This window comes from Emys orbicularis, chromosome 5 (genome assembly GCF_028017835.1).
Source record: "Emys orbicularis isolate rEmyOrb1 chromosome 5, rEmyOrb1.hap1, whole genome shotgun sequence".
In the NCBI taxonomy this organism is placed as follows: domain Eukaryota; kingdom Metazoa; phylum Chordata; order Testudines; family Emydidae; genus Emys; species Emys orbicularis.
This window is the reverse complement of record NC_088687.1, coordinates 101,916,212-101,930,398: the sequence shown is the minus strand read 5'-3', so window position 1 is coordinate 101,930,398 and position 14,187 is coordinate 101,916,212. Positions and strand designations below refer to the sequence as shown.

Here is a 14,187-nt window from a genome sequence, read left to right as displayed (position 1 = left end):
TGGACTAAGACTTCTCCCTGAAGCATACTGGACTTAGAATATAAGCAAAACATTGCATCATGACACTGACATTGCAGCCTGACCTTTTTCCCATTGAAGTCAACAGGAATTTTGGCATTTACTTCAAAGGGAGCAGGACTGTGCCAAAAACTTTGGCAAAATAAACTAATAAAAATAAGAAAAATCAATTCTTGTTAAACACAAATTCAATCAATCTCTGAACTATAAGCCAGAAAAAAGGTTAATCAAAGGCACAGATGTTAGCGCTCTTGGGTTGTTTCCAAAAATATACAGCAAATCTACCTTAAGGTACTATCTAAAGACCATTTGTTGTCCAACTCAGGTGGCCTTTCACTAAAGGGTGATCAAAATTGCACTCAATTTTTGGGAGATACTTTCAAACAGTTGCATATGGTTGCCTATTGGAAGTTTTCCTTCCTTAGTGTAAGATTCATATTAGTTCCATGTTTGATTTGCCCTCTGATTCCCTTTTCATAACTTACTTTCCACATAAGGCTGTAGTTGCAGTGAAATATTTATACAGCCATTTTGGTCTTCCGTCATTGCTGCTATACATGAGTGATTTATGCTTTCTTCTGTAGTGTTTCCTCTTCTGGTTGTAGAATTTCTAATGAGGACTTCCAGTATATAGTAAATGTTGTATTCCTCACTTTCTTCATTCACATAACCCACAGTGAAATTGAAATGTTTATGGAAAGAAATAAATTTTTTTGCTTTCATATCTAATGATCCTCTCACTTCTGGAACTACAAATAAATCAAAAACATTAAGATCTGCTATGTAGCACATTGTACTTACAAAATAAAAGTACCATAACTCACTACTAAACCCCATTCCTATAAATAGACGGTAAGACTCATCATTACTGACTAGTAGTAAAATGGACAATAAGATATGTAATAAGCCTTCAGAATGGATCTAAGTTGTATTGATTTTGCTATACAAAATGTGTTTTCCTTGTAAATATTAGTGACTTCATTTACCAGCTGCAAAAGTTTTTTTGGAATTTGTCGTTGTCAGCGATAACACAGACCAACACTAAACTAAAAATAAAAATGTGAAAGTTATAGAGGTTTGAGCTAGACATGACCTATTAGGTTATCTAGCCCATCTCCTTGCCATTTCAGAATATTTTCCAGAGCTTTGCCCAGTCCAATTTTAAGTGATTCAAGCTATGGGGCTTCCACCATGTCCATGTCAACAACATAGAACATGTTTTCCCCTCAGTAACATCCATATACCTTTGTCAAAATCAATAGGGTTCAACAAGAGAATATGAGGGCAGAATTTGTCCCATATACTTCTTATTTGGTTATTCTCCAAATCTGTACAGGGAACTAATTTGTAAAAGCTAGAGGATTCATTTTATGCATGCAGTTTGAAAATAACAACAATATCTTAGACTTGGGCACTTGCTCATTCGGGGTCCTATTCTGGCTTTTGCAGGTGTCACAGAGTCACAAAGTCTGGTCCATGCTCCAGCCTGTAACTAATCTCCTGGGAGTGACCCCTTTAGTAGGCCAGGCCCCCAGGACCCATACAGTTCCACAGGGGAAGGCCAATGACCTCCATGCCTCCAAAACTGAGCCATCGGCACCAGCAATCCCTATCTCTCTCCGTGGCTCCCTGCAATGAATCCAGCCAAGCCAGGGTCCTACAGGAGGCTTGTGCAGTACCCGTTCAGGGCGCAGTGCTTTCAGTGAGTGTTTGCAGTGACACGGGCAGCCTTTCGAAAACAAGGTACCCATTTAGTAGTCATCTGGCACACAGAATCTGAAAGTCCTTAGGTCAGCACAGAGAGGCAGAAATTAAGCCATAGTCCAATCTTGGTCAAAGGAGTGCCATGATGAGCCAGTGAAGCTGTGACGGACTCCATTTCTGGCTCCATCTCTTGTCCCCTCTAGTCTCTCCCAGTCTGGGCTCCTCCAAAAAGCCCCCTTCATCCAGTCACCTGACATCTTGTTCTCCAGCTCAGTTCCCAAGTTCTGCCTGCTGGAGTTTCCTGCTATTACATGTTAATTGGGACATCTCTCTGTCTGGCTGGACCCTCTGTTGATTTGGGTCAGTTTGAGCCAGTTCTTTAATGATTGTATTCATTCCCCCCAGACAGCAAGGTGACACACACACACCTTCTGCCTCCTGCACTGTTCCAGGAACAGCGTTAACACTTTTGTATCCACTGGATAGCAATGCAGCATACAGAGGGAACTGAGGCATGCCTAGGATTCATAAACATATTACAGAAAATTTCAACTTTGTCACAGTAGGTGGAGCCCATGTTGAGAGGGCAAAATCCAGAATATCTCCAGAAGCACTAGAGAAGTGCATGCCAGAGAGAGAGGATGAGACCCTCTCTGAAAAGGTGTAGATTCTGACTTCCCTGCTCTGCCCTGGATGGCTGGAAAGAGGCTAGGACTTTTTCAGTCTTGTCCTACTTGAATTATTCAATGTCACTCTGGAACTAAGCATCCTCAATATTGCAAATATTGACACTGATTCTTTTAGCTCTCTGCTACCCATGCACTTGTATAGAGCTAACTACAGTCTACTCTTATTAATCATTATTTGTTTTATTATCCTGTCTTCAAAGCCATTCTTCAGATATTTTCTCTCAATGTCCCCTTCCACCACAGGAAAACTATCTTTTGATTAATTATATTCCATAGTAGAGCTCCACATTGAAATCAATAAGGAATTCTGCATGAAAACTGATGACAGGAAGGATGCCCTTTAGGGGCAAATTAAGGATTTAAGCAGAATGTATGAAGATGGGAAGGATGGACAGGTGCAAACTTTTAAAAACATATCATGGTATAAGTTAAGGATATGTGGATGTATTCTGGCTGGCTGCTAGAATAGGTAGAGGGAGGAAAAGAGGATTTCTATACTCTTTCCCATAACGTCACCTTTCTGCACCAGGAGCCTGATACAGAGCCCATGGAAGTCAATGGAAAAACTCCCTTTGACTTCAATAGGCTTTTGATGAGGCCGCAACATAGAAGGCAGGATTTAGCTCTAAATATAAATTCTGCATTCATGACACTGCCTATGTATCTGAGGGCAGAATTTTGCACTAATTATGCACTTTGTAGCAATGCAAAAATAAGCTGCTAAGGCCAAGAAGCTATATTCACACAGTTTTCCAGGAGTTTATGATTAAGGAATCAGTATAAAGCTTATCACATTTTCATGATGGTTTAACTGGCAAAAAAATGAAAAAATCGTATGCAAGTGTAATTAACTACCTCTAAACTAAGCACTTCTTTTCCCTTGTTCTCTTTCTTTACCTTCTGATCTTGATCCCTGGTGAACAACATTCATATCATCCTTGGATTCACAGGTGGAGTTTAAAATACATGGTTGCAGTTCAGTCCTGGAGACTTGGCAAATACTTGGAGTATTTTGAAAATCAGAGTAATTTATAAAGACCTTCAAAAAAACAGTCTGTTTTTTACTTCCTTGTTGCAGGAAGCTTTCAGAAGAATTGTTAAACGCACAGACTGGAAAGGTGACATTATTTAATGAACAAGCATCCATGCATGATATAATCACAGTGCTTGCTGTAAAACAAAAAGAAAGATAGTTATATATTGTAAGGATGGTCATACTGGAAGCACATAGTAAAATATGTACATATAAGTATAAAGATAGATATCCTTTCACCATGCTACTGTGAAACATACTTTCTCTCGAATTCTGGCAGCATATTGAACATATTGTATAATGGGAGAGCATGAAAGAAGAATGCCTCTCACGTCGTATATACTGGATTTTATTGTTCAATAATACTAAATCTCTTCTGTAACCTGCATTCATAATTGTATCTGGACAAATTCCTCTTCCAAAGCTCTTAGGATTTGATTCTATTTGAAAAAAGATGAAGCCCTTAACACTTTCAGAGGGGAAGTTTGCTCAGAAACCTACATGGTAACAATAAGTCTTTGTGATTGTGTTGGAGAACAGCTGTAGTCAAATTTAAACCTGTCTCCAAAGATAATGCTCTTATAAAGCAAGATTATATATACCTGAAACCTCCACACTACAGCTTTTGTGTACTCTAACACAAAAATCATCCACCAATTTTATCTCCTATTTCACTTCCTTCTTTTTGGTATTCTTTGGTTTTAGCTAGTGTGCATTGATTCAACTTGGACAAGTGATACAAAGATATTCTATTATTTATTATTAAGGAGGAGGATGAATCTCCTATTTTTTCCTACTCTCTTCCACACTAAATAACCATTAAGGCTTTTTTGTACAGCTCACTTTTATATTTGAACTTGTACTAGTCTTAAAATATTTTTTTAAATCTGAAAATAATTAAAGAACAAAAAATGCTGGTACCTAACACCAACTTCTTAAGAAACCAAATAACCATTCTGTTTCTGCTCATGATATGGGAACCCACACTACAGTAGCTCACCTTCCAATTTAGATATATACTTTCATCTCCATGAAATAGGGTTTTAAGTATCTAACTCCCACTAGCACTAATGGGAGTTATATGGTCATAAATTCTCATGAATAGAGATGAAAATACATCCCTTAACTGGCCCAACATTCATTGTAGCCTGACAGTTGCAATAGGCCATCTGTGCTAGCATCCAGGGGGACTAGCCTCAGAATCAATTTAGTGAAAAATTTCAGACAGGATAAAGAAATGACATCCTACAGTAAATGCAAAGTCAATTACCTTCTCTTCTTTAGTGACAGTAGATTGGAGAGTAATAAATATGTCATAAAAACAAAAACTGCAGTGATTTCTAAAATACCATATTATGCACATAAACTATAAGACAATGATTTGTTCTAATACTATAAAGAACATTTAAAAATACAGAATTTAGGGCCTGATCCTTCTTTAGGCAAGTTGAAGGTTGTCTTCTAAATGTCCATAATCTCTCCTCAATTGCACAGTGAGAGAGATGTGGACCCTTGGAGACAAATTCTTATTGTCTGCCCAAGTAAACTCCTAGTAAATATTCTTTGTGCGGATGATCTATGTCAGAATGTGTAGGGGGAGGAAATTAAATTTTCCTTCCCATCCTGGAGCTAGGATGCGGAGCACTGGTGCAGCCACCTCAAAGTTATTACTGCAGCTTTCAAGCTATAAATGGCTACTTATTGCTACACATCTTTTACATAGGTATTCTGTCCATGTAGTTTGTGGAGCTACTGTGTGTGCTATATCAGAGTGAGATATCTCTATATCAAATTATGAATTCCATTTTGTACTATGTGCTGAACATATAACTAAACTTACCTGAAGGCAGCCTCTTATGTATTCCAGGCAGCTGCTCTACATGGGGAAGAGGCTTGATACCTCACTGAAACACTATCACTGAGAAGCCATCAAGATTAGAATCATCATATGTGTTTCTTAACTACCAACCCATCCCCCTGGAACAATTGACTTTCCTCAAAAGTGGTGGGCATGACTGGAGGGAAATTGGTGGTCCCTAGTGGAGTACATGGAAGAGAGACAGAGGCCTACATAAGAGCAGGAGCTGCTGTGTGCAGTGGAGGGAGAGCAACCATCACCACATAAAAAGGACTGGCAGGCAAGTGAGAGCAGGAGAGACTCTCCCTAACTTAAATCACTGACAACCTTTTGATTCACGAGAAGAGGTGAGGTCAGACCAAGGGAGGGTGTGTCTCAGGACCAGGGGTGAAAGTAACTTAAAGGACTTACCGGTACGCAGGGCCAGGGTCCTGAGCAGGGGGTCGGGGCCTCAACCGGAAGGGGGGGGGCTTTAAATCCCCAGGCCCTTTAAATCGAGATTTAAAGGGCCCGAAGCTCTGGTTGCAGTAGCGGCTGCTGGGAGCCTTGGGCCCTTTATATCACTGCCGGAGCCCCATGGTAGTGGTAGCTGCGGCGGCAGCCAGGAGCCCCGGGGCTCTGGTGGAGATTTAAAGGGCCCGGGACTCCACTGCAGTAGCAGCGGCCGGGAGCCCCAGGCCCTTTAAATCGCCGCCAGAGCTCCAGGACTCCCGGCTGCTGCTGCGACCCCGGGGCTCCGGCAGCGGGGCTCTGGCGGCGATTTAAAGGGCCCGGGGCTCCCAGCCGCTGCTGCCCAGAAGCCCAGGGCCCTTTTAAATTGCCAGCCAGCCTGGGGAAGCAGCCCCCTGCCGGTACAGTTGGCTGTGAACTGGCTCTTGCCAGTACGCCGGACCGGACTGGCTTACTTTCACCTCTGCTCAGGACTCCTGTTTTGTTTTCTAAGATCTCTAAGCCCTCTGCTGCTTTAAGAGTAAAGTTTCTGTGGTTAAGAAGTTCCTTTGCTAAGCCTATGTTTAGAGTTGTTCAGGAATTTTCCATCAAAATTATTTTCCAATGGAAAATGCAGTTTGTGCAACACTGAAATTTTCTTCAGGAAAACTTTGATTTTGCTGAAAATTTTCAATTTTCCATCAAGAAACTTGAAATTAAATATATCATTTTGGGTTGGGTTTCATTTTGAATAAGTTCAACAAAACATTAAACTGTATTTTCATATTATGTAGCATTATCATATGGGAACTGTTGTTCTGGTCCCTATTCTCTCCTATGGACTGGGCCTCCTAGAGGACCATCTCTCCCATAAGGCAACATGCTGATTTCATTCTGACTGAGAGGTGTGGTCACATGACTTTGGGTGCATTGTGGGAGATGTTTGGGACCTTGATGTCCCTATTTTCCCTTTGGGCCAGGCTCCCTGCTGTGCTATACCTCCCATAATGCAATGTGCTTCCATAAGAAAATACAGGTTAATTGTGAAATGAAGCATTTGGGATAATTTCAACAAATCAAAATGAAACATTTCAATTGTGGGAGTGTTGAAATATTTTGTTTTGATTTAAAATGTCAAAATGAAATGTTTAGACATTTGTTCATTTACATTTTTCAGATTTTCCATTCCATGAAAAGTTTCTAAATTTCAACTTTTCATCCTCTTTAGGGACAAAAACAAATGTTGAAATGTCAGAATTTACCACAGATGGAAATTCAAAATTTCACTCAGTTCTGCCACTGTGCCTTGTTCGCTTCCCACATAGTCCATGAAGGGGCTAAACTACACGGGTTAAGCTGAGAAACAATTACTAGACTCTACCAAGATCCATTCAGCTTGGAAGCACATAGGACCCACCGATGGGGTCCACTTGCAACAGACTGGTAACCATACAGTGGGCAAGGTTGTAACATGTGCCCCCACCTGTCTCTGCTGTCGTCCCCCCACACACACACACTCTCATGGAGTTTGCCTTTTGTCTCCTGCACTGCCAGTCCACAACCTAACTGACCCCCTGCTTTGCAGCAGAACTGCACCAGTATTGCTGCTTTATTTATAGATCTTGCATTTCCACAAAAGGGTGGTGACAGGATATGCCTTTTAGTTCATAATGCTTTCTTGAGATAGTGAAATATACTGTAGTTAAGGAAACAAGGATCCACTGTCTCAGACACACAACTACATTAAGGTGGAGTTAAGGTTGAGAACACATATCAGTAAGTTAGGGTAAATATATTACGTGCATGTTGTGATTATCATCAAAACAAGCATTGTAGATCCAGGAAATTCAGAGTTAAGGTTAAACTAAAAGAAATCCAAACATGTAAGATATGGAAACAGACAATTAAGGCACTCAAACAGCCTTCATTCTGCCATGTAGTGATGTCATTCAATAGTTTACCATTATGAATGATGCCTATTAGTCTTTGTGGCCATATTAGTCCTTGTCCCAGATTAGATTAAACTGATTTTAAAGACACAGACTTTTTTTCTTGTTTCCCCCCTCCCTCCTCAGGGTATCACTATATAGCAAAGTTAAGGTTGTTTGAGTGCTTTAACTGAGTATTTCTGTACCTTAACACTTAATTTGAAATTGCCAGAAGTTCAGCTGAACCTCGGCAAACATCTGCATGATTCAGGTTTGTAACAAAACTCAGAACAAGAGCAGTCTCCTAAAGAAGATTTTTAACTAACAATGCCCATGCAGCTCTGAGGACACACACAGGGCCAAATTCTAAGATGGTGTATTCTAGGCTGGTAATTCCAGTGTACTTACACCCTCTTACATAAGCTCATAATTTGTTACATAGTTTAGAGAGCATCCAGATAACATGGGGTACCTAGTTTTAAAATTTCTAGATAGAGTTTTGTGGTGAATTCTGCTTCTCATATACTTTGCTCTAAGTCCTCTGAAACCCTCAGTGCAGAACTTAAGGCAGAACTGCGCTTTCTAATTTTACCGACACTGTAGTTAAAATTCAGCAGGTACAAAATGACAAAAATGTTGAGGTTGCATCTGTTATACCATGCAGTGTTATCAAACAGGAACTATATATGCAAAAATCAACTAGAAATAACAGTTATTACATGGTACTGACAGTAATGTCAACATGTTCTCTTGTAGTAACATTTATGTCATCACTGTATATTCGTGCAATCTGTTAAACAATTTGATTACTACTTAGCACTTTTGCCACTTTTACATGGAGGTAAAACATTAGGTATGGCAATCTGCAAACTTTGTTTACACCTTCTACAATATCTGAAAACTTAAAGCATCCCACTGATCTTGTCATTTTTATTCCTGGGGGAATTCTGTGCCACTGCGTATGTGCAGAATTCATGTGTCCCGCAGATTTCTTTGCTTCCCCACAGAAAAATGACTTTCTGATGGGGCAAACAAAGCGAAGCCGCAAAACTGGTCATGCGCTGCTACCCAGAACCCCCCCACACTGAGCCCCCTGAACCCAAACCCACACCCCAACAAGCCTCACCCTCTGCTGGAGCCCCCCTGCACCCAGAGACCCCTGCTGAGCCCCACCTCCCTGCATCTGGACCCCACCCATGCACCCAGACTGCCCCCACAGACATATGAACCCCCACAAGCCCTACCTCACCTGCACCTGGACCACCCTGATTATTAGCTCCCCGGACCTAGACCCCCACCCCACTGAGCCCCACCAAGCCAGCACCCAGACCCCACACTGAGCCCTCCATACCCAGACCCCCACCCCTCTGCTGAGCCCTAACCACCTTCACCTGGACCGCTCCTGCAGAGTCCCATTGCCTCTGCACCCAGAACCCCACCCCCAATGAGCCTGTTCATCCAGATCCCCCCCTGTACCCGGACACCCCCACCAAGCTGCCTGCACCCAGATTGCCCCACACAGAGCCCTTATCACCCCACGCCTGGATCTCCCCACACTAAGCCCTTCCACACTTGGATCCTGCTGGGCTGAGCCTGCCTGTCTACATGGAGTGGCAAGTCTGGGCCTTGCGCTGTGTCAGGGTCGGGTGCAGCCTCACCACTGAGTCCATGTCCCGGGGTGGGGGCTGCAGGATGATCTTCCACCTCTGTGCCGTCAGTGGCCTGTGCTCCCCACTGCCATGCTGGAGCCTCCACATTTATTTATTGACCAATAAAATTTGCAGAATTTTGGAGAATTTTAAAATATTATGTGCAGAATTTTTAATTTTTTGGCACATAATTCCCTCAGGAGTATCTTTTTGTAAGCTACAGATTGTTATCCTTATGCTTGAGTTAGAATCAATTTAATTCTTGCTTGGTAAATGAAAATATAAATTCAAATTAAATTAACTTTCCTAACTTGCATATATTTTAAGCTTTCAGAGTTTTTACTGAATATCACTTTTCATTAAAAATTAACATAAAGCCTTTCAGGAAAATGAACCATCTTTATCAGATGGACACCTTTCTTGTTATGTTTTTATCCTCAAAGTCCTACTTTGGAATACAGAAGAAAAAACCCTATAAATTAATGTTAGCCTATCTATGGATTTTTAAATGAAGGTATAACAATAAATATATGTTTTATTCATACATTTTCTCATTCTCCCAAATCTCAGTATTGACTTCTATAACCAAATTATATTTGGAATTCATATTAAGAGATTGATTTCACTCAGTTCTACCCATTCTGCACTATTTTGTTTCAGTTCACCATACATACATACTACTTTGATATCTTCAACGGGATTAACTATTTTTCATGTTCTTTGAATGAAAGTATAATACAATAATGTTACAAACATTTTTGTGCCTTTGGGTGCAAGAAGTTCAAAATAGTTATAATTCTAACAAGCAATTACCTTCTGTAGAAAACCCCCGCCAAAGCCAAGAAGTACAACATAAATTAAATGAAAATACCTACAATATTTTTGATTCTGGTATATGTAACTGTTTGACAAATATTCTTCATAATTAATATATATATAGTTAACTATTATAAACAAAAAGCTAATTGAAGTGACACATTTCATATAAATTTTGTAAAGTTTACTATCAGTAAGAAAATTGCATCACAATCAGCTCCTCTGGGAAAGTACATGTGAATTCTTTAACTGCAATCTGACCTTAAAATAAAGAAGAGCCCTCATTCTTTAAAGCGGATCACTCACCTTCATGGGTTTTGAAAAATTCAGGCAAACATACAATGAACATGATAATTATTGCTGTTAATAATTTCAGGAGATCTGCTTTTCTCATAGTCAAGCACATGTCACTGAAGAGCTCTCATCTAGCATACTGGTGGGAAGTTCCTTCCTGTTTTCGTGTTGGTCTTATGCAAAATACTTCTTATTCATTTCCTTTTTCTAGCAAGACTTGCCCTTTTTTTTTTTTTTTAATGTTTTGTTACATGAGTTTCAGAGAGCCAGTTTCTCTGGTTACTTACACTAGCATAAATGAGGAGTAAGGCCACTGAATACAATGAAAGTATACTAAATATTAAATGGTATAAGTGAGAGGTAAATCATGCCTAGAAACCAGGGCTGTCAAACTATTAAAAAAATTAATTGCAATTAATCGCAGTTTTAAATTGCACTGTTAAACAGTAACAGAATACCATTTATTTAAATATTTTTGGATGTCTTCTACATTTTCAAATATATTGATTTCAATTACAACACAGAATGCAAAGTTTAGAGTGCTCACTTTATATTATCATTTTTATTACAAATAGTTGAACTGTAAAAAAGATAAAATAAATAGTATTTTTCAATTCACCTCATACAAATTCTGTAGTGCAATCAAATGTAGAATTATTATTTGTTTACATAACTGCACTCAAAAAGAAAACAATGTAAAACTTTAGACCCTACAAATTCTCTCAGTCCTACCTCTTGTTCAGCCAATCGCTAAGACAAACAAGTTTGTTTACATTTTCAGGCGATAATGCTACCCACTTCTTATTTACTAAGGCTACGTCTACACTACGGGGGGGGATCAATTTCAGATACGCAAATTCAGCTACGCGAATAGCGTAGCTGAATTCGACGTATCTGATCCGACTTACCCTGCTGTGAGGACGGCAGCAAATCGACCGCCGCGGCTCCCCCGTCGATGGCGCTTACTCCTGCCTGGGCTGGTGGAGTACGCGCATCGATTCGGGGATCGATTATCACGTCCCGACGAGATGCAATAAATCGATCCCCGAGAGATCAATTTCTACCCGCCAATCCGGGCGGGTAGTGAAGACAAGCCCTTAGAGTCACCTGAAAGTTCGAACAGGTATTCACATGGCACTGTTGTAGCCGGCATTGCAAGGTATTTACATGTCAGGTATGCTAAACACTTGTATGCCCCTTCATGCTTCAATGACCATTCTAGAGGACATGCTTCTATGCCAGGGGTGGGCAAACTTTTTGGCCCGAGGGCCACATCTGGGTGGGGAAGTTGCATGCAGGGCCATGAATGTAGGGCTGGGGCAAGGGGTTGGGGTATGGGAGGGGGTGCGGTGTGCAGGAAGGGGCTCAGGGCAAGGGGTTGGGGCAGAGGAGGGGTGCAGGATGTATGAGGTGGCTCAGGAAAGGGGGTTGGGGTGCAGGAGGGGGTGCGGAGTGCAGAAGGGCGGTCAGGGCATGGGGTTGGGGTGCAGGAGGGGTGCGAGGTGCAGCAGGGGGCTCAGGGCAGGGGATTGGGGTGAGGAGTGCAGCAGGGAGCTCAGGGCAGGAGGTTGGGATGCAGGAGGGGTGCAGGGTGCGGCAGGGGGCTCAGGGCAGAGGGTTGGAGTGCGGGGTGCAGGAGAGGTTCAGGGTGCGGGCTCCGGCCCAGGGCCGCTTACCTGGAGCGGCTCCGGGGTGGCAGCCTGTGCAGGCTCCCTGCCTGCCTGCCCTGACCCCGCGCCACTCCCGGAAGCAGCCGGCAACACGTCCCTGCAGCCCTTGAGGGCGGGGGGTGGCAGACGGCTCCACGCACTGCCCTCGCTGGCGGGTACCTCCCCCAAAGTTCCCATTGGCCCCGGTTCCCCGTTTTATCATGCTTTTTATCATGTGTCCTCTTATTTGTCTTCTTTCTAATGCAAACAATCCCAGCCTTTTCAATTCCTCTTTGTATCAAAGTTTTTCCATGCTTCTAATTATTCCTGTTGACTGATGATGATACTCTTTGATACCTTCGAAAAATAGCAGTAGTTGACTTGGATTTACAGTAAATTCCAACAAAACAAAGTGGTTTTATCTTGGAAAAGAGACAATATATAAAGTCTTGAAATGCAGCAGAGGTGAAGTCATAGAAAAAGTAGACTCTTATGTGTACCTAGGAAGCTTGATCAGTGCTCCATCAAGGATGAGGTTGAAGGGAGATGTGTGCCTTAGCCACAAAGGGACTGGAGCAGGGGATTGAACTAGATGACCTCCTGAGGTCTCTTCCAACCCTAATATTCTAATGATTCTAAGTGCTGCATAGAAATTGATGACCTTATGGACTGATGATAACATTGTTTGGTACCAAAATGAAAATGTATCAAACCAGTTGCGACACTTTATGGAGCTACTGAGGTGTCTGGGGTGAATCACTACCACCTACTCACAGTGGGAATGGGCCTTTGTGACGCTGGCAACCAGGTGCCAGCTCATGTCAAGGCCCCTAGGCTTCAACTGAACACATAGCTGGAAACCAGTCTGGATCATCTGAGTGTTAGTGTTAAAATAGATGTTAAGTTTATATGAATGTGTTTAGTGTTTAGACTTTATGATATGCTTGTAGGATGCTGCATGTAGTAAACTCACTTATAAAAGCTGTACCCCCCGCTATAAAGTTATGGTGCGTGTGTGCATTCTAAACCTCTGTAACTGTGTACCTCACCAAACAGGAAAGAAGCATTAACTAATGTAAAATGCAGGCTTCTATAGAAGGTGGTAGGTCCTGCCCACCAAGAAGGCCCACATAAACCAAATGAGCCATTGTGAAACATCAAAGAACAAAGACTTTGTTGATTGCTCCTCCCCAACACCCATGAAGAAGAGACATGCAGGTGGACTCCTCCCATCAGCTTGAACTCTGTGGGAAGTGGATAAAAATCCCTGACAAGAAGGAATTGTATCACTATGCTGCTTAGACTTGGAGAGGGCAAGATTTCTAAGCATAAACAAGGGATCCCCAGTGCTTGGCCTGGGTTAACCCTAGAGGACTTAGAGCTTGCATATTATAGCAGCTTCTATCACCTTTTGGAACCTAAGACTGTAACTCATTTGTGTGTGTGTGTGTTACTTGCTTTAACCTTGTAATTAACTTTCATTTCTTTTTCTTAGTTAATAAATCTGTAGTTAATTATAGGATTAGCTACACATTTTATCTTTGGTGTAAGATCTAAAGTGCAATTGACCTGGGGTAAGTGACCAGTCCTTTAGGACTGGCAGTAACTTGAATATTGTTGTGATCGATCACAAAGGCAAGTTTACCTGGCTGGCAAGATTGGAGTGCTCAAGGGTAGGGTTACCATATGTCCGGATTTTCCCAGACATGTCCGGCTTTTTGGTCCTCAAATCCCCGTCCGGGAGGAATTTCCAAAAAGCCGAACATGTCCGGGAAAATAGGGAGGCATGGTAAGGGGACCGCCTCCTCCCCAGGGTTCAACTTTCGCGGCTCCCGCCGCTCTCCCCAGCGCAGCAGCAGCCGGAGCCCGGGAGGAGGCGGCTGCGAGCTGGGAGGCCGCTGGCCGGCACCGTTCAGCCAGGGCCGGGGCCGGGCCGGAGCCGCTCGGCTGGGGCCGGTGGGGCCAGGGGTGCTTGGCCGCCAGCCAGGGCTGGGCCAGAGCCGCTCAGCCGGAACCGGGGCCCGAGCCGAGCCGGAGCCGCTGGGACCGGGGCTGGGGGTGCTCGGCCAGCGCCACTCGGCCAGGGCCGGGCCGGAGCTGCTCGGCCGGGCCGGTGGGGC

At 42.6% G+C, this 14,187-nt stretch overlaps 1 protein-coding gene across 1 annotated transcript in view; it reads right to left on the bottom strand.

The window, feature by feature from the left end:
- The window catches only part of TMEM156 (transmembrane protein 156), a 28,585-nt gene extending 18,055 nt beyond the window's left edge, over positions 1-10,530 (bottom strand). Inside the window, 3 exon segments of the mRNA XM_065404566.1 lie at positions 504-761; positions 3,267-3,581; positions 10,431-10,530. Coding sequence (XP_065260638.1) covers positions 504-761; positions 3,267-3,581; positions 10,431-10,530 — 673 coding nt within the window.
- Between the last annotated feature and the right edge of the window lie 3,657 nt (positions 10,531-14,187).